Source organism: Mirounga angustirostris, unplaced genomic scaffold (assembly GCF_029215605.1).
Source record: "Mirounga angustirostris isolate CCGP_5_RB_7025 unplaced genomic scaffold, mMirAng1.0.hap1 SCAF_4, whole genome shotgun sequence".
Lineage (NCBI taxonomy): Eukaryota > Metazoa > Chordata > Mammalia > Carnivora > Phocidae > Mirounga > Mirounga angustirostris.
Window position 1 is genome coordinate 165,060,587 of NW_026991712.1, and position 23,796 is coordinate 165,084,382.

The following is a 23,796-nucleotide window of genomic DNA, read 5'->3' on the forward strand; positions in this document are numbered from 1 at the left end:
AGGGAGCAGAACCTCTCTGCTACTGGAGGCAACAGCCTCAGGAAGGCCCTGCAGAACCTGGGCTAGCCTCAGGGTCAGGGGACCAAAAGCTTCATCCGGGTTCTGCCATGGACTGAGTCTAGGTGACTTACCTTAGCTCTCTGAGCTGCGGCGTTTGACCCGGTAATCTCCAAGGCCCTTCCTTCTCTGACCACGCAAGACTTTTAGCCTGGGCCACTCTAACAAAATACCATAAACTAGTAGCTTAGAAAGGACCAAAATTTATTTCTTAAGAGTTTTGGAGGCTGGAAGTCTGAGCCAGGGTCATCAGTTCTGATGAGAGCCCTCTCTGGGTTGCAGGTGGCCAACTTCGGGTTGTAGCCTCACAGGGCAGAGAGCCGAGCAGGGGAAGCAAGCTCTTGCTAGCTCTTAGAAGGGCGCTAATCCTGTTTCTGAACGCTGTACCCTCACAACCTCATCTAATCCTACTCACTGTCTACAGGTCCCAGCTCCTAATGCCAACACGCTGCAGGGTAGGGTTACAATTTAGGCATTTGGACATTCAGTCCATAACAGGGATGACTTGAAACAGGGCTTTTCAAGTTTTAATATGCATATGAATCACCTGGGAATCTTGTTACAATGCAGATGCTGATACTGCAGGTCTCTGGTGGAACCCAGAATTCTTCATTTTCAACCTGCTCCCAGGTGATGTGAGCTTGCGGAGATCCTAAGGACTGAGCTGGCCTGAAAAATGACCTGTGACTAAGGGACAAGGGACTGTTCTAGGGACTGAGCATCTGGGAGTTTGGAGTAAGGATTACTTTGAAGCTGAGCAGCTCCCTCTGGAGAACCCTTGGCGTCCAGTTTCCTAAGATTCTTCTCTGCTAACATTCTGTGAGCTCTCCTGTGTGCCAGGCACCGGGCTGAGCCTCTCTCTTAATCCTCAGGGCTACCCAATAAAGTCAGTGCTGCAATTATCCCCATTTTACAGATGAAGGCACTAAGCCTTAGAGGGGTTAAGATTACACAGCTGGCAGAGCGGGCATTCCCAGCCAGACCCAGACCATCTGGCCCCAGACCCCTCGTCTTGCCGCCAAACCAAAGAGCAGAATGGTGTTCTGGGTTCCAGCCGTGGAGGAGGACATCATAAGGATTGCTGCATCACGGCACCCCCTCTTGTATGTAGGAGACGGATGCTGCTGGCTGTCAGCTCAGAGGGTCTTTTCCAAGGAAACACGTCTCCACTTGCAGACCTGTCCTCAGTCTAAGATTTTCTTGATAACTCTTAAGGGGTTCTGACTGCCATAATATCAGTCATGGGGTAGGAAGGCTTCTTCCACGAGTCTTCGTCCCTCAACAAGAGGGTTCCTTGGCTAGGAAAACACATAGATTGTGTCACAGGAAGGCCATGGGCCTTCACAGGCCACATCCATTTTCATTTACCTTCTGAAAGAAGATTAAGGAGAAAATTCAATTTTGCCTAATGCCTCCCCCAAATGGCTAATTTATATGCTAATTAGCAAGATAAGAATCGATGAACCTGGTAATCAATATGATATCCAAGGCACCAGTAATGAAATTCATTTTGAGATACACTGCCAGTGGAAATGAAGCAATTATGCAGAATAAATGGGGCAGCTCGGGAATAGGGGCTCCCTCCATATTGCACTTGACGGCACTTTTCCCCTTCTGCCCTCCCTCACTCTCTCCCCATCCTGCTGGAATCAGCTGTCCACTCAGATCCCTTGGGACATCTCACACCAGCTTCTTCCTCCCTAACTACCTGACCCTGCACTCTCCCTGTGGCTCTGTGGGCCGCCAGGGGGGAGTGGAGCTAGGGAAATTAGAGTCTCAGAAGACCAGAGGTGCAAGCCCTGGAGGGGAATCAGGTGCTAACTAGGCGCTTTTAAGCCATAGACAGAGTAGTGAGTAGCACTTTACCCTCACACTGGCTGAGGTTGGGTTACAGTTTTTAGTTCTTAGAGCATAAATATGATATTGCCCAGATTTTCCAGACTCATCCTGATTTCAAGTAGTTTGTCCCATCAGACTGTACATTGAGCGATGTGTCCTACGTGAGTCCGTGAAGTTGGCCCTAGTGTCTCTGCAAGATTTCACCTGACCCTAGATGTCTTGTTTCAACCTGGACATTTATGCCAGGGATTCTGACTTTTTCTTTTCTTCTGTGTGTTTGTTGGGGGTTGATTACAATCATCTCTGGAAATTAGGGGCAGCATTATTCATTTCATCCTTTCAACTAAGAGAACTGAAATTTATCTTTTACCCCCATGTCTGCTCATTGGAATCACCTGGGGAGCTTCCCCCCAAATTTTATTCTGAAAAGATTTAAACATACCAAAAAGTTGAAAAAAAACACCCAGTTAATAGTACATGTATTTGGATTCTACAATTAACATTTTGCCATCTTGCCTTATCACGTATCTGTCCAACTCTCCATCCATCTATCCACTCATCAGTCCGTCTTAACATCTTGTCACACATTTCAGAGTAAGTTTCAAGCATCAGTACATTTCACCCCTAAACACTTCAGCATGCATGTCATTAGAGTTCAATATTTGTTTCTTTTTTTTTTTTTTTTTTTGAGGTAAAATTTATTGACAGTGAAAGGCACAAATCTGAAATACACCATTCTGTGAGTTTTGGCAGATAAGCACAGCAATGTAAAACAACCTTCTCTGAGTATCTGGAATAGTGCCCTCACCAGGAGTTCCCTCATGCCCCCTCCGCAGTCACCCCCTACCCCCACTTCCATCCCCCAATTGCAGAGGCAACCATCACTCTGATTTTTCCCACTGTAGATTAACTTTTCCTGTTCCTAGAACTTCATAGAAATGGAACCACTCAGACTGTACTCTTGTATAAGGGTTTTTTTTTTTTTTTTTGGTCATCCAGCATAGCACTTTTGAGATTCATCCATTTTGTTGCCAATATCAATTGTTTGTTCTTTTTTCTTGCTGAGTAGTATTCCATAGTATGGATATACCATAATTTTTTAGCTAGTATGAATAAAGCTGCTAGCAACATGTTTTTATAAGTCTTTTTGTGGACATATGTTTTTATTTTGCTTCAACAAATTCCGAGGAATGGAGGTAGGTATATATTTAGTTATATAAAAAACGACCAGGCCATTTTTCAAAGTGCTGTGCTATTCCTAGGAAGCTCTTTGAAAACACTGCCTGGGTGCCTGGGTGGCTCAGGTCATGATCTCAAGGTTGTGAGATCGAGCCCACATTGGGCTCCACACTGGGTGTGGAGCCTGCTTATGATTATCTCTCTCACTCTCTGCCTCTCCCCACCCCACGCACTCTCTTAAAAAAAAACAAAAAACAAAACAACACTTCATCCCCTGTAGCCCCTAGAAATTCTTAATTGGTGTGGAGTGGGACTCAGGCATACGTATTTCTGACATGCTTATCTAGTGGTTCAAATGAGCAGCAAGAGGTACGAGTCACTGAAGGTTTAGCAGTTAACACCAGATGAAACAACTTTGGGTACCTATAATAAATGCAAAAAAAAATCCATTTTTTTTTTTTAATTTTGAAAGGTGGCGTTCTGTTGCTGACCTCTTTTTTTCCCCTTTATTTTTATTGCTATAACGACCTGGGCATGATCAGGGATGATCTGGACATTGCAGTTCAGACTTGAGTAAAAATACCTGCTTTTTAATCCCAGCTTTGCCACTTTATAACTATATAGCTTGAGCAAGTCACTCATCAGTTTCCTCTTCTGTAAAATGGGGTTTATAGTATGTAGTATTCCAAGGTAATAAGGATAAAGGTGCCTGACTCAAAGAATCTTCTGAAACTTACTATAGACCAGGGTGGGAAGAGTTATCCAACCCTCCAGATGAGTGGGATTTGTTAACTCTGCGTTTCTGAACAAAGGCAAATTGACAGATTTTTTTGTTGTTTGTTTTTTGTTTTGGGAGGGTGTTCTATAATATGGCTCAGGATGGTAAGGCTGTGAGTGTCAAATATTGGAGAGTTGTCACCACCTCTGTATAATGATTGGAGTATAATCATCTCTGTCTTAACAAATATGTAAAAGCTACAACTCAGTAAGATAGGGGATATGAACTGGTTTTCCATCCTGGTGGTAACTGGGGCTGATCTTTCTATGCACTGTCCCTGTGTAGCCAACAACACACCTTCCCAAGACTGCCTGCTAGAGTCCATATTAGGGGCACAGCAAGGAGCTATCCAGCAGCTGAGGTCACAGTCTTTTCTTGCCTTCATGCTGGATTACTGAGCATTGAGTCAACAACAAAACTACTGAAATCTGGTTCCTACCATCTGAAGCCTGGCCCACTCTCCCAGAGGAGACAGACCTGGACACTATCTTCTGAGTGATCTAGCCCCTGGACCTTACAGAAAGTTGGTATGCATGGCTCCCGACAGCGTTTTACATCAAATGCTCAGTACTTGTTGGGAAAACAAGCACAGAAACATCTCTTAAAAGGGTCTTATGAGTGATGTGGCTTCTCTCATTGTTCAAACATTTGAATGAGGATTTGCCAGGTTGGCACCAGGAAGGATGCAGTTGCAAACAATGGGTTTTCTCCTGTAAGATAGGTCAGCATGGACATAGATAAGTCTCTTAAATCAGGCTAGAAGTGCCAGGTTTTAGCTCCTTTCTGAATAGGAGGGCTGTGGAGGATTCTCCGTGCCTTCCCCTGACAACTACTGAGAATGTGGTATTCCTCGCCTTCCCAGGAATGTATGGTTTCCAGAGTATTAGAGGTTTCTCTGAGCTGTAGTTATCAGTACAGAAATCCAGGGTAAAGGATGGCGGCTAATGAGCCTCTTTTCAACTTTTTGGCCTCCCTGAGTGTCTGTCTGTGGAACCTGCATGCTTTTGTTAAGGGGTACAAGGCGGATGGGATGAGGGAAAGAGATCAGATGGCCTGCTACCCGAGGCATGTGCCTGACCTCAATAGTCCCCTTTTGGGTTGGTTTTATTCTGTAATGTGTCCCCTGAGAAGACAGACTAAGCAGCCTGGGTTACCCTGCAATTTCTCCAAACTATTTGCATGAAATACTGCAGGCAAAAAGCCCAGCCCCTGATTGGCTGTTGCTAGGTAACAACATAATCATCAGGAAATTAGGCTGTCTTTTTTTTTTTTCCAACCCAGAGTATGTGTGTGATTGCAGCGTTGTGCAGGAAGAGAGAGGGAGTGAAACAAAGAGAGATAAATGGGATGGTCTTGAAGGCGGGGACACCACAGCCACAAACCTGCATCCCACGGTAGGACAATCTGCTTTGGGTTGGGCTCTTTCCTCAGTCAGGCCGATATTGGTACCTTTTCTTTTTTTATAAGAATGACAAAGCTAGCAGTTTCTGCAGACAGCAGGAGCAGAAGCTATGGAAGCAACTTTGACATTTGAAGTGATTTTTAGAAGCAGAATGTAGTGTTTAATATATGAAAATGACTCCAAGTGAGGATGAATAAATGAATGTGTATGGAGAACGTGGGTAGGCAGAGAAGAATCCATTAGCGTGGCTATAGAGCGCCCGTGAGGAACAGAGCGTGAGAATGCGCATGTGAATGAGGCGTGTGACGGAGAAAAAACAAGCATGCTTTACAGTGTGGAAGGAAGCCCCATAAACTGAATGAAGTTCAGAATTGTGCCTGCTAAAACTCCGACAGCGTTTAGGCATGTGGTCCTCCCATTATTCAGCCGGCGGTCCTCAGCCTACCTTTCCGCCTGGCTAGACTTGGCAGGTGGATGAAGAGTAATATAAAGAGAGCATTTGTGTCCGTGTGTCTTGTGCACCTGTGTGTGCACGGAAGTGTGTGTGCACGTGCACTGAAACACCTAGTTCATTTTCAAGGCTGTCTCCTAGCATAAGGGCATGTGGCACCCCGACAAGTGTACGGCTACACCTGGACACTTCCACTGGCTAATAAATATCCATGGAGACCGTGAGGGCTTTCCTTTCCCTTCCTGCCAGCCCCAGCCCCAGCCCCAGATGGTTTTCCCAACCCCTACCCTCCCTTATCTTATCCTCCTTTTGAGTTCCCTAGCAATGACCCTGCCCTTACACTAGACCCTCAGTTGCCATACTGCATACTTCATTGGCTTGCTACAACCCCAGGCAAGCTAATTGCCTTTTGCCATTCATTGTCTACCAGATTAATGACTCTTCCTGCGTCTGCCTGCCCGTAGCCTCCTCTGAGATTCCTCTGTGTGCTCTCTCTCTTTCCCTTCTACCCCCTCCTCAGCCCAGACTCTCTGAACCCCACAGCTGACTTTTTAGAAGTCATTTAATCTAAATGCTAAAATAGAAGGTCTTTTTTTTTTTTTTGCCCGATCAAAGGAGGTAGTCCCCAGAATAATGCCGAGAGGACCATTTTGTAGCAGTGGTAAAAATACAGAAATGTATCAGGAACAAGACAGAATGTATGCCAATAACCAAGATTCAGACAGAACTATCCTAACCACGCAGCCCCCCACAAGGACTTGCTGCCTCCAGTGGGTGAGCCTAACAAGACTCAGAGCTCCTGCTGTGGAGGTAAAGAGCTGTCACCCAATCTCCAGGGGCTCCAAGCCCCTTTCTGAATCTGTGCACTAAATGGAATGAACCTGGTGCTCTGCAGAGCATCCACGCCCTGTATGCAGATGGAACAAGATATTCTTTAAGACTATTGTTCTCAGAGTACAGTCCCTGGACCAGCAGCATCAGAAACCTGGGGGTGGGGCCCAGGAATCTGTTTTCCAAAACCTCCAGGTGATTTTCATATATGCCAAACTTTGAGAACCACTGTGGACCTGAAAACTTGCATTTTTAGTAAGTGTCCAGGTGATACTGCCCATTCTTTGAAAACCTCTGCTCTAAAAATAGAAAACAGGGCTCATGTATAATTGCCCTCCTTCCACCTAGCATACCCCCTTCCCATTTCCAAAGTCTCAATCAAACCCATCTTTATTTTTTTAAAGGATTTTTTTTTTAAGATTTTATTTATTTATTTGACAGAGAGAGACACAGCGAGAGGGGGAACACAAGCAGGGCGAGTGGGAGAGGGAGAAGCAAGCTTCCTGCTGAGCAGGGAGCCCGATGCGGGGCTCAATCCCAGGACCCTGGGATCATGACCTGAGCCGTAGGCAGATGCTTAACGACTGAGCCACCCAGGCGCCCCCAAACCCATCTTTAAAGACTTACCCCAAATGAAACTTCTGATTCAACCAAAGGTTATCACTTTACACCTTATTTTATGTTTAAATGTCAGCAAACTGGGGCCCACGGGCCAAATCCAGCCCATAATCTGTTTATGTAAGGTCCCAGAACTGAGAATGGCTTTTACATTTTTAAATGGTGGGGGTAGGGTGATGGTTGAGGATCAAATAAGAATATGCAACAGAGACCATATGTGATCTGCAAAGCCTGAACTATTTACTATCTGGCCTTTTATAGAAAAAGTTTGCCTACTCCTGTTGTATTTATTTATGTACTTTTCTTACTTCTCTTAAACTGTTAGCTCCGTAAGAAGAGTCAATATCTTAATCATTATTGTATTCCATTCAGTACCAAGCACATAATAATTGTTCAGTAAACATGTAGAGGATGGAGAGATGGATGGTGGTTGGATGAGCTAGTTGGGCAGTTAACTAGCACTCTGGGAATCCGAAAGAGATCAGCTTTCCTACTTAGCCACTCTGTTGCTGCCCCATCCATGAAATAAGAACAGTGGTTTCCTCCATCTGAGTGTAGATGATAAGAATCAGGAAGTTCATATGAATGGAGCTTATTCTTTCCATTAGTAACCAGAATGGTAAAAACCATCTAGATGCCGTCCTGCCCCTTGACAAACAAGATTCCCATTTAGAACATTCATAAATGGGAGAGTTTAAAAATAGGGAAAATGCTTAAAATTTCGGGTGGACTTCTAGCATCCAGTAAAAGATTTTCATGGAATTAGATGCTAGCAGTGTTAAAATAGATCCTAGAGGCAAGGCTGCGTGCCTCACACCTGCCATGTGGTTGCTCCAACACTGGCCACTCGCCTCCATCCACTGGGAACTCGCTTCGCACAACCCTCCTTCCGCCTCGCATAGCCCCACCTCGCGTAGCTCGCTCCACTTGTTCCCAACGCCAGGTGTTAGTCAGTACTTCTCTCTGTGGAGTTGAAATCTATCTCCTTATAATTTCCACTCTGTAGTCCTACTTCGGCCTATTCTAGCTATCAAAATGAGCTACCTCTGTTTCGAGCAAAGAAGTAGGGTAAAGTTGTATTTGGCTGGAAAGAGTGGAAGATGGAGAGGCATCTACCCCATTGAGATCATTTTCCCCTGCAAACAGTTGACAGAACAGGTTAGATATATAAGAAGCTGTGAGCCAGCCGGTATGCTAAGAGAGGAAAAGCAAACGTATGGGTATAAAATGGAAGAGAGCAGAGCGCCTGGGTGGCTCACTCGGTTAAGCATCTGCCTTCCACTCAGGTCATGATTCCAGGGTCCTGGGATCGAGCCCCGCATCGGGCTCCCTGCGGGCGGGGAGGGGCGCATCTCCCTCTTCCTCTGCTGTTCCCTCCGCTTGTGCTCTCTCTCTCTGTCAAATAAATAAATAAATAAATAAATCTTTAAAAAATAAAAAAATAATAATAAATGGAAGAGAGCAGGACATTCCTAATACAATAGGAAGCAAGAAGGCTGGTGGTCACAGTAGATCATAGGCTGACCACAGACGTGCAGTCTGTTTCTGCTAGAGAGGAATGTTAATAGCAATTAGAGGCCATTATTCGGGACAAATGAGGGAAAGAAGGCCCCAGAGCTGGGCCTGGGGGACTCCGGAATTGCTCTGTGATTCCAAAGCTCTGAAACAGCTGCCAGGACGAGTTGCCAGGGCAGAAGCAGAGCAAGAGAAAGCCTCTTAGGAATGGCCGAGGCGCCTAAATGGTGGGCTGGGCCAAAGCAGTGAGGGCGCAAGGAGGGAACTGTCCCCCAGAGGATGGGAGGAGGGGGTGGAGAAAGGAAGCTTAAATCTCAAGTTGGACGCCGGCGGACAATGCAATGTAGTCAATACTAATCCAAACACCTGGAGAGCCGAGAAATCAATCATTGCGCGAACAACAGCTCCAAGAAGAATGTTTAGTGATCACTTACTTTCTGCATTCCTAAGGCACTTTTACTGCACAGAGGCTGGTGTTGGGTAAGGAACCTCACCTGGTCAGAGCTTCCGGGCTCTCGCTTTCCCCTCCCTCCCCCGCCCCCATACGTAACCGAGTGCACACGCGTGAGCACCCCTCTCACCCAGGAGCACGCACCCCGTGGCGACGTCTACCCTGGGTATCACTTCCTTCAGGTTCCCCTGGAGGTGGGCTTTTTTTCCCCTTATTTTTGGTTTCTTAAGAAGAAAATTCCTGAGATCTGAGAACAGGGCTTTTTTGGACTCTGGAGAAAAGCTTACAATGGAGCCTGGACTAAGAGTCTATTCTGTAATTGCAAAGGATTAAAAGCCTAAAGTTTTAGTCTTCCCTGCTCCACTTTCACATCACTCCCCGGTTACCGGGACCCACCTAATAGCTCTACGGTCTCGGGCGAGTGACAACTCAGAGCCTGCGTCCTCGTCGGTAATCGCTACTCTAAAACAGCACTGCAAGCCAGCAAAGAGCGGCTGATAATTATTAAATGCCTATTCTGTGCTGCACACTGTGCTGGGTGCTTTGCTTGCATTTTCTTATTTACTTTCCCCAGTAACTCTTAAGAATCTGTATCACTGGCACTCTTTACAAATGAGAAAACTGAGGCCCAGGGAGAAGAAGTAACCTGCCTGAGATCTCCCAACAAGGGCAGAGTCGGGAATCAAAACAGCCTTCTCTGAATACAAAGCTCCTCCTCTTTCTGCTAAATCTTGCTGCCTCCCTGACACTGTGCCCAGCATGAAGTGGGCAATCAGGAAAGTGGGTGTCCTTCGTCCCTCCTCTCCAAAGGACTGTGGGGTGGTTCTTTTTCTTTGGTATTACTTTTCAATTAAATAGTTAAAGATGGCTTTGTAAACACTGCTAACAGAACCAGCCATATATGAAGGTAAGATGCCGGAAAATACCTCTGAAAGGAAAGGCCTACAAATATGAGACATGCCCCAGTGACTGCTCCGTGTTGCCAGGGTATGAGGCAGACCCTGGGAGAGTCCGAGTTGACAGGTTTGCCATGGACTGACCTCCCTGCTTGAGATGGCTTTTGTGAGACAGTCTATCAGACACAAGGCAATAGGAGCCAAGTTAACTTTGTAAAAACTCACTGGCCCAGATTGGCCTAGACTGGAGTAAACACAAGTAATTCTGCCTCTTACACAGGGACTTGCAACCCTGGTTTCTGACACCTGCCATTTGCCAGCTCCGTGGCCTCAGATAAGTTACTGGACCTTTCTGAACCTCAATTTTCTTGTGGGAAAAATGAGGAAATAATCCCTGTGTTCTAGGGTTGTTGTGAGGACTACATGAGACAAAGCCCTTGGCCTTGAGCAATAAATGGCAAGAATTTTTTCCCAGGACCGGGCCAGAGACCACTGGCCTCCTAATGGGTAAAAGATCACTTACATACAGAACAAAAGTGTTCGTAACAGAAGACTTTTATCCCAGGCAGTCTATCTCTTTATAATCCATCAAAGTCTATAAAGCTCCATTCCCAAAACTCCTATAGGGGATATAAAGGGAAACTCTAAGGAAGAAGCCTACACTCCTGGAATAAGTTCTGGGGGGAGCATACCCAGATAGAAGCAGGAAAACAGGGCAGTCCCTGCTTTTCCAGGACACTCTCAGCTAGTGTTCCTAAAAATGAGCAAACTCCTAACCCCAAGTGCCACACAACACTGGGTTAAGTGAGACCTACCTGGCCCCAGTAGGTCTGAGCTATGTCCCAGTTTGAAGGAGTAGAACAAGAAGAAAAAGAGAAAAGAAGGCTAGTAAAGGATTTATAGACAAATGTCCATGCCCTTAAGCCCTTGAACAGTGATTTTGCCCTTGAACAGTGATTTTGAAAGCCTGGCTGCTGTGCATGATCCCTGTCCTGACTTAGTTATGCTTGTCAGGAAGCAGCAGTGGCAGAAAGACTGGCCTACCGTGGCTTACCCTAACAGCAGGCCAGTTCAAGGCTAAGACGAATGCAGAAAATGGTGAGTCCTAGAAAGGGAAGGGGTGTGTGTGTGTGTACGCGGGCCTGCTTTGTGGAGAGACTTAGGATGGAGAGGTTTTGTTCTTATTGAGGTATAATTAACATACATTATATTAGTTTCAGGTGTACAGCAGAGTGATTTGATATTTGTATATATCATGAAATGATCGCAGTAAGTCTAGTTAACATCTATCGCCACATAGTTACAGAATTCTTTTTCTTATGATGAGAAATTTTAAGATCTATTCTTTTTTTTTTTTTAAGATTTTATTTATTTATTTGACAGAGAGAGAGACAGTGAGAGCAGGAACACCAGCAGGGGGAGTGGGAGAGGGAGAAGCAGGCCCCCCGCTGAGCAGGGACACCCCCCCCCCCCCGCAATGCGGGGCTCAATCCCAGGACCCTGGGACCATGACCTGAGCCGAAGGCAGACGCTTAACAACTGAGCCACCCAGGCGCCCCTAAGATCTATTCTCTTAGCAACTTTCAAATATGCAGGGTAGTATTATAAACCATAGTCACCAAGCTGTAAAGTGCATCCCCGGATCTTATTTATTTTGTAACTGGAAGCTTGTAACTTTGACGAGATTTTTATAGAGGTCTTTTTTTACAGCCTTGGCTCCTGAGGTTTCTGTGCACAAATCCCAGGAACGCATAGCTCTACTAAGAAAAAACAGGGAAGAATTGACTAATGGAAGAATTTACTCACCAGATTAAAAAAAAAAAAAAAATCTGAACTTTGAGGTCATTGATGGAAATAAAATTATCTTTTCCTCTGGAAATAAAGACTTCAGTCCTAACCCAACTTACTCTCTTTCCAGCCTGTGCCACGAAGTGGGTGGCTTAAAATGACAGATATGTATTGCCCTACAGTTGTTGAGATTAGAAGTGTGATATCACAGAGTGCACAGGCCCATGCTCCCTCAGAAGGCCTTCCTTGGCTTGAGAAGGCCTAACTCCAATCTCTGCCCCTATCGTCACATGGCTGTCTACTCCCTGTGTATGTCTGTCTCTTCACATGACATTCTTGTCTAAGGACACGAGTCATATTGGCTTAGGGGCCCACCCTGCTCCAGTATGACCTCACTCACATCTACAGCGACCCTATTTGCAAATGAGCTCATATTCTGACGAACTGGAGGTTAGAACTCTGACTTATCTTTTTGAGGAGACACAGTTTAGCCCGTAACAAGCAGTATCTAAGGTGTAGGCAAAAGGACATGGACACTGTGTGTCATGGCTAGCCAGGAACTTAAAGAAATAAATGTCTTAAAGCTAGATGCCAAGTGAACAGAACGATGGGATCCAAGTTTGTGTACATGTTCAACTTTTGAGCAGCCGGTAGAATAGCATTTCTGTTTGGCCCTGGAGTAAAAGTTCTTTCCAAAGAACGTTTAGCAGTGTCCGTAATAATAAAAATGTCAATAATAATGATGACGATGATCACAGCTCACATTTATTAAGTGTTTGCTAAGTGCCAGACACGGTTCTAACTGCTTTACGTGGATTATCTCATCTAATACAACAACCCTCCGGGATGGATTTTTTTTTTTTTTTTTTTTTAAGATTTTATTCATTTAGGGCGCCTGGGTGGCTCACTCATTAAGCGTCTGCCTTCGGCTCAGGTCATGATCCCAGGGTCCTGGGAGCGAGGCCCATATCAGGCTCCCTGCTCAGCGGGAAGCCTGCTTCTCCCTCTCCCACTCCCCCTGCTTGTGTTCCCTCTCTCTCTGTTGAAAAATAAATAAAATCTTAAAAAAAGAAAAAAGATTTTATTCATTTATTTGACACAGAGAGAGCATAGGCAGGGGGAGCGGCCAGCAGAGGGAGAGGGAGAAGCAAGCTCCCCCCTGATCCAGGAACTCGATGTGGGGCTGATCCCAGGACCCTGGGATCATGACCTGAGCCGAAAGCAGATGCTTAACCGACTGAGCCACCCAGACGCCCCTCAGGATGGTATTATTTACAGTTGAGACTGAAGCCTGAGGTCCCGTAACTTGCTCAGTCACACAACTAGGAAGCTGAAGTTCTAGGGCATACATTCTTAAACACAATATAGAGACTTACTTTCTTTACATCTTATGTTCCTCAAGAGCCTTCTGGAAAAGCTACCCTTTAAAAAAGAGACAAAGATTCAGACAGGTAAAATGGACCATGGTTCTTTATAAAGAGATTTTTAAGTGTGACTCTGACCTGTGACCAATGATGAGAAATAACTTATGGGATCCTCACTATTTGAGGTGAAAGGAATTGCTTCCAAATCCCAAGTCGGGTTCGCATGCTTGCCATGTATCACATGCTTCCTATTTGCTAAGTATTGTCCTCGGGGTTGTACGGACACTTCATTTAATCCTTATAACGGCCCCATAGGGATATGTGATCTCATTTTACTGCTGAGGAAATTGAGGCCCAAAAGATGACACAGCTTGCTTGAGGATGCACAGCTAGTGTGTGGCCTGGTTGGAATTTGAACCCAGGTCTTACTAACACGAAAGTCTGCGCCGTTAACCAGGGTGCTACAGGTACCCTGCCGCATGGCTGGGGTATAAAGATGAGTTTGCCACAGAACAGGGCTCCTGTAAGCTATAGCCTGCAGGCCAAATCCGGCCCGCCACCTTTTTTGGTAACTAATGGTTTATTGGACCACAGCCACACACCCCTTATGACTTGTCTAGGGCTTCTTTTGCATAGCAGAGTTGAGTAGTCGTGGCTGAGACCGTATGCCTGCAAAGCGTAAAGCACTTGCTAGCCGGTCCCTTGCAGAAGAAGTGCCAGTCCCTGCCATAGGACGTGCAGGCTGTGAGGTTGCCCCGTCTTAGAGCAATGGGCCTAAAGCCGCCTGGGTCCAGACACACTCATGCTTGTACCTCAGTCCCATCTGCATCTGCATAACGTGGCTTACCCAAACATTCCTTCCATAAGAAATCAAATCCTTCCTTTTCCTCTTCATATGCTTCAACCAAGGAGCACCCGCTTGTCATAGAAACACTTGAGATAGTCTCCTTTCTATAACTTATGAAGAAAACAATGAGGTTTCAACAAAGTTTATTTAAATTGATATGGTTCTCTTTCACAATGAAATCATTATATTTTGATTGCTAAGGCTATGTGATCCGTTTTAATTTCTCATCCTTCATTTCTGTCTTTGTTAGCCTTCATGTATTTACTTTGGTTCCTAGAGACTCTGAAGGAGGCATCATGCAGAGCATTGGGGAGAGAGGGAACTTTTTGAGGAGATTTGAGCTGAATCCATTTGGACTGCTTCCAATGTATCAGTAGGCTCAGACAGCTGCCAGAGGCATAATGAGGCTGGGTAAATCAGGATATTTATGTTAATGCAGCAGCTTAGAGGTGTAAGGCAGTTTCCCCCAGGTCCCCTACATCTAGAGAGCCTGAACACTCTGCTGTTATTGACTTACCCCTTTGACAGAGAAGCAACCGGAGAGGCAGAGCGAGAGCAAAGGAACATGGTCACCCCATCACCCCGCCTTTCAGACTCTCCATACACAAGCCACTACAGGAATGATAATATCAGCAGCCTTTGTGGGGCAGACTAGACCTCTCATTTCCTGTCAGTCTCCGATTCCATTAGGAAAAGCTCCATCCCACTTTACCCCAAGGGTTTTAGGCTCAGGATTTGTAGAGCTCTGTTTTTAGTATCTTTCCCCTCCACTTCCCTGAAATCTCTGCCACAGCTGTAATCCGCAGCAAATGGATTTCCCTGACCCCAGGGACAAAGGCCTAGTGTTCCCAAGACTTGGTGGCTCCTGGGAGGGCAGAACCTCAGCATTTCTCCAGCTGCCGGTCTCAGGCCCTATGGGCAGCAGGGACCTGTAATAAGATCACTATCCAAGCAGGGTACAGTCAGCACATCATTCAAAGCGGCCCCTTGCGGTTGGGAAAGGAGAATTAACTAAAGTGGGAATCAAGCCTTCAGAGCTTGGGCTCACACAAAACCACAAAGTGAGCTGGAACCTAGAGGAAAAGAGACTTCCGGTTCTGGATGGTGGCCATTAGTCAGATTTGGCTGTGACTCACAGTGGGAGTCCACAAGGATGGGGTGGCCTTGGGGAAGAAATAAGGAACGAGTTAGGTGGAGAAGGGAGGAAATAAGAGCAGGAATAAAAAGGAAATTGAATAGGGGTGTAGAAGGTGCTGAAAGCCTAGATGCTATGAAAGTTTAAAGATTCAGATTTTCTAATATGAGGCCCCAGCGTTGGGGCATACTGAGAGTCCCCAGATCCCTTACTGAGACTCCAGAACACCTCCTTTGCATCCCGCAGACAAGAGCTTTGGGGCAAAAAGAAGTCAAGAGTGGGTAAACACTGAAAGCTTGCATTCAAAGAGAAAGTTTGAATGCTACATCAGTCCACACTTTCTAATTAATTCTGTTACTCTCTAGTCCAAGCTCCCTTCTACTGGGAGACCACTGAGAAAGTGACATACGACAGGACCCTAGCTTCTGATCTCTCCTCACGGCAAACTCCAACCCTCCGGTTGAGTCAATCCCAGGGAGTCCAGTAGGTTTTCTGGGGGTGCCTTCTGTGCCCATGCTACTGGAGGAGAGTCAAAGGAGCCAAATCTCCTTGAGGGAGCCACTTCCCCAAAAACTGGGCCTCAGTCTCTACATAGGAAAAACAAGGGAGATTATGGTGGTGTTGGATTTCTTAAATTGGCCGGTGTGTACCCATGCATATTATCTTTTATGTATGTATTATATATAGGGAGATTATTTTTTAAGTATAAAATATTTAATAGACATTGGGGCCCCTGAGTGGCTCAATCAGTTAAGTGTCTGAGTCTTGATTTCAGTTCAGGTCATGATCTCAGGGTTGTGAAATCAAGCCCTGCATTGGGCTCTGCACTCAGCATGGAGTCTGCTTGGGGTTCTCACTCCCTCTCTCTCTGTCCTTCCCCCCCGCCCATGCTCTAAATAAATAAATAAAATCTTTTAAAAATATATTTAATAACATTAATAATTAAGAGATCAAATTCAGTGGTCTCAGTTCCTTTCCACTTCTGAAAATCCAGTATGCTCTGACATAGGCTTTGCCCAATGTCACTGAATAATGGCTGAAGGTGAGATTATGGGTGAAGCCTCAGAGGGTATAGTGGGAAGAGCTCTGGCTTTGGAGTCAGACCCAGTTTTGAATCCTACTTCACTGATGACCTTAGATGAGTTACATAGATAAGCTCCTCATTGACAAAACTGGGATAATAAATCCTACATCATAAGGGAGGTCATGAGTATATGTAAAGCATCTATTAGAGTGCTGACATGTAGTAGGTGCTCAATAAATAATCATTATTAGTAGTATAGACACTCTTGATGGAAGGTACAAAAATAATCAGTAGTGTATATTTTAAAGTAGTTTGGGAGAATTCTTCAAGTGAGGTAAAAAGAAAGCTGAGCTTTCAGATGAGAAGCAGGACCAAGTGTGGTGCCTTTCAAACAGTTCTGTTCAACAAACATTTATGGAATGAAGCACCAGGTATATATGGGAAAATATATTACCCTGTTCTCCAGGAGTTCAAAATCCAATGGGAAAGACAGACACATAAGTAAACCACTATCTTGTAATACTACATTACAAGTGCTAGGAAAGAGGTAAGCACACAAAGTGTTGTGGGGAAAGCCATCCAACTGGATGGCTTAGCAGAAGATGTTAGAACCTAGTTTGAAGGAAGCAAGAGAAGTGTTAGAGGAGGTTGCGCTGAGTGCATGTTTCACAGGAGAGACTGAAGTTGTTTTGAAGATCAAGTCAGTTAGGTGAAAAATGGAAGGGAAACATTTCAGGGAAAACCACATCAGTAAATAGTAGAAGTAGGGAACAGCAAGGCATCCAAAACTTCAGGTTGTTTGGAATATGCTGAGTGAGAGTATAGTGTGGAAAAATAGTGGGAAATGAGGCCAGGGATGTAGGAAGGGTCAATTCGTGGAGGGTTGATATGCCATACTGAGAAGCTTGGTGGGGGAATTGTGTTGGTCCAAGAACAGAAGTAATTCAACAAATGGTTCAGGGACAACAGGAATATCCACATGCAAAAGAATGAAGTTGGGAAAAATAGTTTGGTGGTTCCTCAACAAGCTAAACATAGAATTACCATACAATCCAGCAATTCCACTCCTAGGTAATACTCAAAAGAATTGAAAGCAGGGACTCAAGCAGATATTTGTACACCAATGTTCACAGCAGCATTATTCACAATCACTAAAATGGAGAAACAACCCAAGTGTTCATCAACAGATGAATAGATAAACAAAATGTGGTATATACATATAATAGAATTCAGCCAAGAAAAGATACATGCTACAACATGGATGAACCTTGAAAACATTGTGCTAAATGAAAAAGCCAGACACAAAGGACAAATATTGTCTGATTCCATTTACATGAGATATCTAGACAAATTTATAGAGACAGGAAGTAGATTAGAGGTTGCCAGGAGCTGAGCAGGGGGAAGAGGAGAAGAGTTCCTGCTAAAGGATTATAGAGTTTTTGTTTGGGTTGGTAAAAAGTTCTGGCAGTAGATAGTGGTAATGGTTTCACAACATTGTGAGTGGCAAATTTTATTTTATGTATTTTTTACCACAATTTAAAAAATGAAAATGAAATGAAATAATGTTGTCCCCTTACCTCACACCATATACAAAAATTAACTCATAATGGATCTAAGTCCTAAATGTAAGAACTCCATGGGCGCCTGGCTGGCTCAGTCAGAAGAACGTGTGACTCCTGATCTCGGGATTGTGAGTTCGAGCCCCACATTGGGTGTAGAGATTACTGAAATAAATTTAAGGGACACCTGGGTGGTTCAGTCAGTTAAGCATCTGCCTTTGGCTCATGTCATGATCCCAGGGTCCTGGGATCGAGTCCTGCATCGGGCTCCCTGCTTGGCAGGGAGCCTGCTTCTCCCTCTGCCTGCCACTCCCCCTGCTTGTGCTTGCTCACACTCTCTCTCTCTCTCTCTGACAAATAAATAAATAAAATCTTTAAAAATAAATAAATAAAATAAAATAAATTTAAAAACTTAAAATGTAAGAATTATAACTATAAAACTCTTTGAAGAAAATTTAGGTGTAAATCTCCATAACTTCGGACTAGGCAATGGTTTCTTCGATATGGCAGCAACCAAAGAAAAAATAAATAAATTGGACTTCATCAGAATTAAAGAGCAGAAGAAATTATGAGCATGTCGTATGTGGTAAAGGAAAGCAGAGCCACCAGACCAGAGCAGTAGACTCACATCATGGAATACAGCCTCTTTTGTTATGCTTCACAGATACTGTGTTTTTTACAAATCAAAGTTTGTGGCAACCCTGTGTCAAGCAAGTCTATTGGTGCCATTTTTCCAACAGCATTTGCTCACTTTGTGTCTCTGTGTCACATTTTAGTAATTCTTATATTTATTTATATATATATATGAATATATAATATAATTCAATATTTCAGACTTTTTCATTATTCTATTTGAATGGCTGCAATCTCATGATAAAACTTTAACAGATGAAGAATTGCTTCTTGTGGATGAGCAAAGAAAGTGGTTTCTTGAAATGGAATCTACTCCAGGTGAAGATGCTATGGAGAAGGTTGAAATGACAACAAAGAATTTAGGGTAAGACATAAAGTGAGTTGATAAAGCAGCAACAGGGTTTAAGAGGATTGCCTCCAATTTTGAAAGAAGTTCTATGGTGGGTAAAATGCTATCAAACAGCATCACATGCTACAGGGAAATGGTTTGTGAAAGGAAGAGCCAATCGATGCAGCAAATTTCGCTGTTGTCTTATCTTAAGAAATTGCTGCAGCCACCCTAACCTTCAGCAACCACCAGCCTGATCAGTCAGCAACCATCAGCATCAAGGCAAGACCCTCCTCCAGCAAAAAGATTACAACTCATTGAAAGCTCAGATGATGGTCAGCATTTTTAGCAATAAAGCATTTTTTAAGTAAGGTATATACATCATGTTTTTAGACATACAGCTGTTGCATACTTCATAGACTCCAGTATAGTGTAAACGTAACTTTTATGTGCACTGGGAAACCCAAAAATTCATCCACCTCACTTTATTGTGATATTTGTTTCATTGTGGTGGTCTGGAACCAAACCCACAATATCTCTGAAGGCATGCCTGTATACGATTAGAAAAGTGGAATGAGACTCAGAGATGAATCCTCACACACACACACACACACCACCACCACCACCACCACCACCACCACCCCCCCAGCAGGTATTATTACTACCCAATGTTGTGGATTAGGGAACCAAGACTCAGAGAGACTGCCTTGCCCAAGGCTATACGATGGCAACACTGCACAGATATTCCCAAAGCTAGGATTACCCACCTTCTAATCCCGTGCTCTTTCCCCTTTAATGCATTGCCTCTCCTAGGAGAATTGAGCCACTGGAGAATGCCAGAGGGAGAGGTTGGGCACTGTTCACCTTAGAGCATTGACTGTTTATCCAGCAGCAGCGTAAATCCGGGCTTCATAAAGCCTGGAGTAGCCCTCCTCCACTGTCCATCTACCACACTGCACACATTCCTTATGCCTCACTTTTCTCAACACTAGCAAATGTTGTCTCAGTCACTCATCTGGAACTTGGCATATGGTAGCGAATAATATTTTTATCTTCAAATTTGTACTTCCTGCCTGATTTCTACCTAGCTAAGAAGCAGAGCTTCTTAGTCCAGAGTTAATGGACAGGCTTCAAAGGATTCATTAACCTCTATAATTACAAGTACATTTTTGTGTGTCTCTGTGCATTCTTTTCTGGGGCAGAAGACTTTAGGTTTCACCATTTTGGATATGCCCACAGAAGTGAAAACCTTAAAATGAGGATTCATGTCTTCTACCTCATCTATTCCCAATACTTAGCAAGAATACCCTGCATGTGGTCGATGCTCAATAGATGTTCATATCTGGGGGGAGCCAGGAACTTGTCGATTGCGAAACGTTCTAGAAATGACTGACAAGGAGTGGAAGGTGGGAAAGGGCAGCTTTATGCAGTGAAAGCAAGAAAGTGTGGGTTCAGGCAGCTCAAATGTTACTTCTCCTTTTAAGTGTTCCCTAATCTCCTAGGCAGTCTGTCCTTCCCTCCTCTGCTTTGTATGAGTGAGTGAGAGAGAGCCAAAGAGGAAGCGTACACTTGAGAGACTGCTGTAGCTATCAAAACCTTGAGCTAGAACAGGGAGTGCCGGCCCAGAGAGGGAGGGAGAGGGCGCATGCACTATCTAGAGCATGAACTTGAATGAAGGCGAGAGGATATGCTGGCTCAGGACTGGGGGAGAGAGATCCTCAGGCACAAGAAAGAAGAGAGAGCTAGAGCATGGGAGGCAAGGGAGACAGACACAGAGTGAGCCAGCTGCAGAGCAAGGGCCATCATGGGCAGGGCAGGCCAGCAGGGCTAGGACCCAGTGTGGGGAGAGAGCAGAGGTCAGGAATGGGGAGAGAGAGCTCATTACAGTAAACTGGAGCAACCACTCAGGATCAATGGGACCTGGGTAAGAGAGAGAGGACGGGGAGGGGGAGATGCATGCACGTGTTCCAGAGAGTCAGAGGGAGAAAGAGTCCAGAGCCAAAGCACCAATCGAGGTAAGTGTGATCCTCCCCATGGAGGAAGATGGGGCCAGGGCAAGGAAGCACAGGTAGGACGGAGGATAGGGACAGGGGACAGGAACCAAGAACAGGGAAACCTGAAAAACAGGGGTTGGGGGCAAAAATTAATGAGACAGAAAAGGTGGGGGGCGGGGCAGAAGCCAAGAATGCAAGAATGAAGAGAGAAGGGAAAGGCATGCTTAGCAGCAGGAGGAAGGCAACAGGCAGGTAAGAGAGTTCAGGAAACGCACTGTGTCTGTCCCCATGTTGCTAAGTCTCCTGCCCCAGCATGAGGGGCGGTTGCTGTCCTTGCCTGTGCGGTTTTTCAATACAGGAGTGCCATGCTCTCGTTAGGATTTTGCCCTGTTTTATTTCTCAACAAGGACGGAGTATACACTGTGCACGAGATCTGCCCGAGCTGCTGCAAAGGGAAAATAAAATAGAGCTGAGGCTCTACCATTTAGGACGTGTGGATTACTCCTTCTGTCTTCAATTTGCTGTGACTGCAGCTGTTTCCCCGTTTTACGTTTTACGTTTTACGTTTGTAAGTACTTCCAAGTGAACTGTCCTAGGGCAGAATGAAAGCAAGAACTGAACCCAATCCTGGTCAACGTTTTGGGAAATGTATTTCTCGAAAAGAAGACTTTGGGATTCTATGGGATATTCCGTGTTTGAACATAACTCTGATTGGTTGGTGGTGATCCTTGACATTTCAGCTGAGCCTCGTCTCTACAACAAGTTTGTTGGTTTCTGCAAGATCACAATTAGGCCTGTACTCCTTCCTATCTAGCCTAACTGTCCCTCCCTAGAACATAAGATAAGATAGCTTACAACTGAGCAGAGCATGGGAAATATTTGTTGACTCTGGGGTTTCATTGATTCCTGCATCATTGTTATCATCGTAAGAATCTTTGACGGTGATGGCCATAATGAGGCCCAGCCCTGAGTGCAGCTCTGGACAAAAGGGACTCATGGCAAGAGCCTTGCCCTGTGGCAATGAAAGCAGACGTTCAAACATTAGGGAAAATCACTGCTCAAGGACCCAGGACCCACACGTTCCTGTCCGTTAGCCTTTACCCCCACTTTGTTCGGCTCACTGTGAAACCCACCGGTCAGAAGAAGGCAGCCTGAGGAATGTTGACCACCTCCACACTGAGCAGCGTTGGGAAGAAGACAATAGGACATTAATGACTATTTTAGTTTGGGGTACTAACCAATGCTCTCATCAGTATGAAAAATCATATTATTTGTTTCATTTCTTAAATTAGCCTAATCTGCAAGCAGAGAATTCAGTGTTTATGATGGGACAACAAGTGTCGTTTCTAGGTATAGGAAAGAATAGGTAGAAGGAAAAGCTCATATAGAGAAATGAGAATTTCAGGAATAGCATGAAAGAAGAAAGAGAGGAACTTGACCTCGGACCTGGGTCTGCCTTTTCCACCACCCTTCCTTCCCTTCCAGCCCCTTCATTCCCCAGCATGTCTCAAGGGTATATGTGATTTCCAGTTCTGAATCCAGCTCATAGGATGGTCCCTGAGGGAATTCCCGGCACCCTTTAGTGACTGGGATAGAAGGTTCCAGGAGGCTGGCCCAGTTCCACCTTGGAAGAGGATTGATCTATTGGAACCGGACTGGAGACAGTTTTAATAACCACAACGACAGCCAGTGCTCGGGAGCACTCCGTATTTGCCTGATGCACTACTAAGCACTTCTTTCATTTTTTGACTTGCTTCTCTCACCAATTCATGTATTCTCACATCTGACAGATCAAGACAGAAGGCTGGAGAAGTGTGACTTGCCAAGATTTCCCAGCTAGTAAGCGGCAGAGCCAGGACTCAAGCCCAAGTCTTTCGGATCCCAAAACCTGCAATTTTAACCACACTGCGTGATGCAGTGCCCTGCTCAGCATCAGATCAGAGGGCACTCACTAACTACTTCATCGAGAAAACAGACTCCAGACACACTGGCCGCTCTTTGGGCCTGGAACAACACAACCAAATAAACACTCCAGCTCATCTTACTGCCTCATTTGTCTCTTTCTCTCGTTCTGTTCTCTCCAGACTTGGAATCCCATCTCTTTCATTAATTGGCTCTATACATACAGACACATAATAAGTTCTCTGATGCCCAGTTTCTCCATCCCAAAGGTGAACGCGTAGACAGCGGGAGAGAGATGACCCCTAAGATCACTGGCAGGAAGGCCACTGGAGGAGATCTGCCTCCTTGGCTGGTTTTAGCAGCTTCAGCAGAAGGAGGAGTGCCATATCATAGACTTTTTTTTTTTTAAAGATCATTTATTTATTTATTTGAGAGAGCGAGAGCATGAGCGGGGGCGGGGGCAGAGGCAGAGGGAGAAGCAGACTCCCCACTGAGCAGGGAGCCAGGTGCGGGACCCCGGGATCATGACCTGAGCTGAAGGCAGACGCTTCACCGACTGTGAGCCACCCAGGCGCCCCCAGGTCATAGACTTTAACATCAAGCGGATCTGATTGTGAGCTACACCTGGCCTTGTCCTTCCGGTGGCAGGTACGCCTCAGGCCTCAGCTGAGAAGCGGTCCCACCCCAGGCTGATGGGAAGCTGATGTGTATGTGTGGGTTCTCTGGGAGGCGTCAGTGTGACATTTCACTTCTGCCTCTTCGCACCCAGCACGCGCCTGCCCTTCTGCCGTCGGAGCGCCCTGACTGTGCCATACCGCGCAGGCCATGGAGAACGAGCTGCCAGTCCCCCAGACGTCCAGCAGCGCGGGCAGTGCCTGCTACAGCAGCAGCAGCGGTGGGAGTGGCCGGCCCTCGGGGCCCCAGATCTCCGTGTACAGCGGCATCCCTGACCGGCAGACCGTGCAGGTAAGATTCTGGCTGCTCTGAGGCCGTACTCCGGGACAGCGTCGGGGCTAGCCGGGAGGAAGCGTTGGCATGGGCTGGTGGAGCAGCCGGGCTGTGGAATCTAGAGTGGGCATTGGGGAGTGTGTTTGTGGATTTATACTTAGGCACAGTTAGGGAGAAGTGATGCTAGACGGGTCCGATCAAGGGGGTTTGGGGAGAGTGGGGGTACTTCGCAGATCTGGAAAATTCCTATCTCACCC

General features: G+C 45.5%; 1 protein-coding gene across 3 annotated transcripts in view; it reads left to right on the forward strand.

Moving 5' to 3' along the window:
* PHC2 (polyhomeotic homolog 2) overlaps nucleotides 1–23,796 on the forward strand; it is a 115,210-nt gene that overhangs the window by 39,509 nt on the left and 51,905 nt on the right. For all 3 annotated transcript variants that reach the window (XM_064589511.1, XM_054512995.2, XM_045898142.3), the window contains exon 2: nucleotides 23,361–23,557. In XM_064589511.1, the coding sequence (XP_064445581.1) occupies nucleotides 23,417–23,557 (141 nt within the window). In that variant the 5' untranslated portion in view covers nucleotides 23,361–23,416. The remainder of the gene's footprint in view (nucleotides 1–23,360; nucleotides 23,558–23,796) is intronic.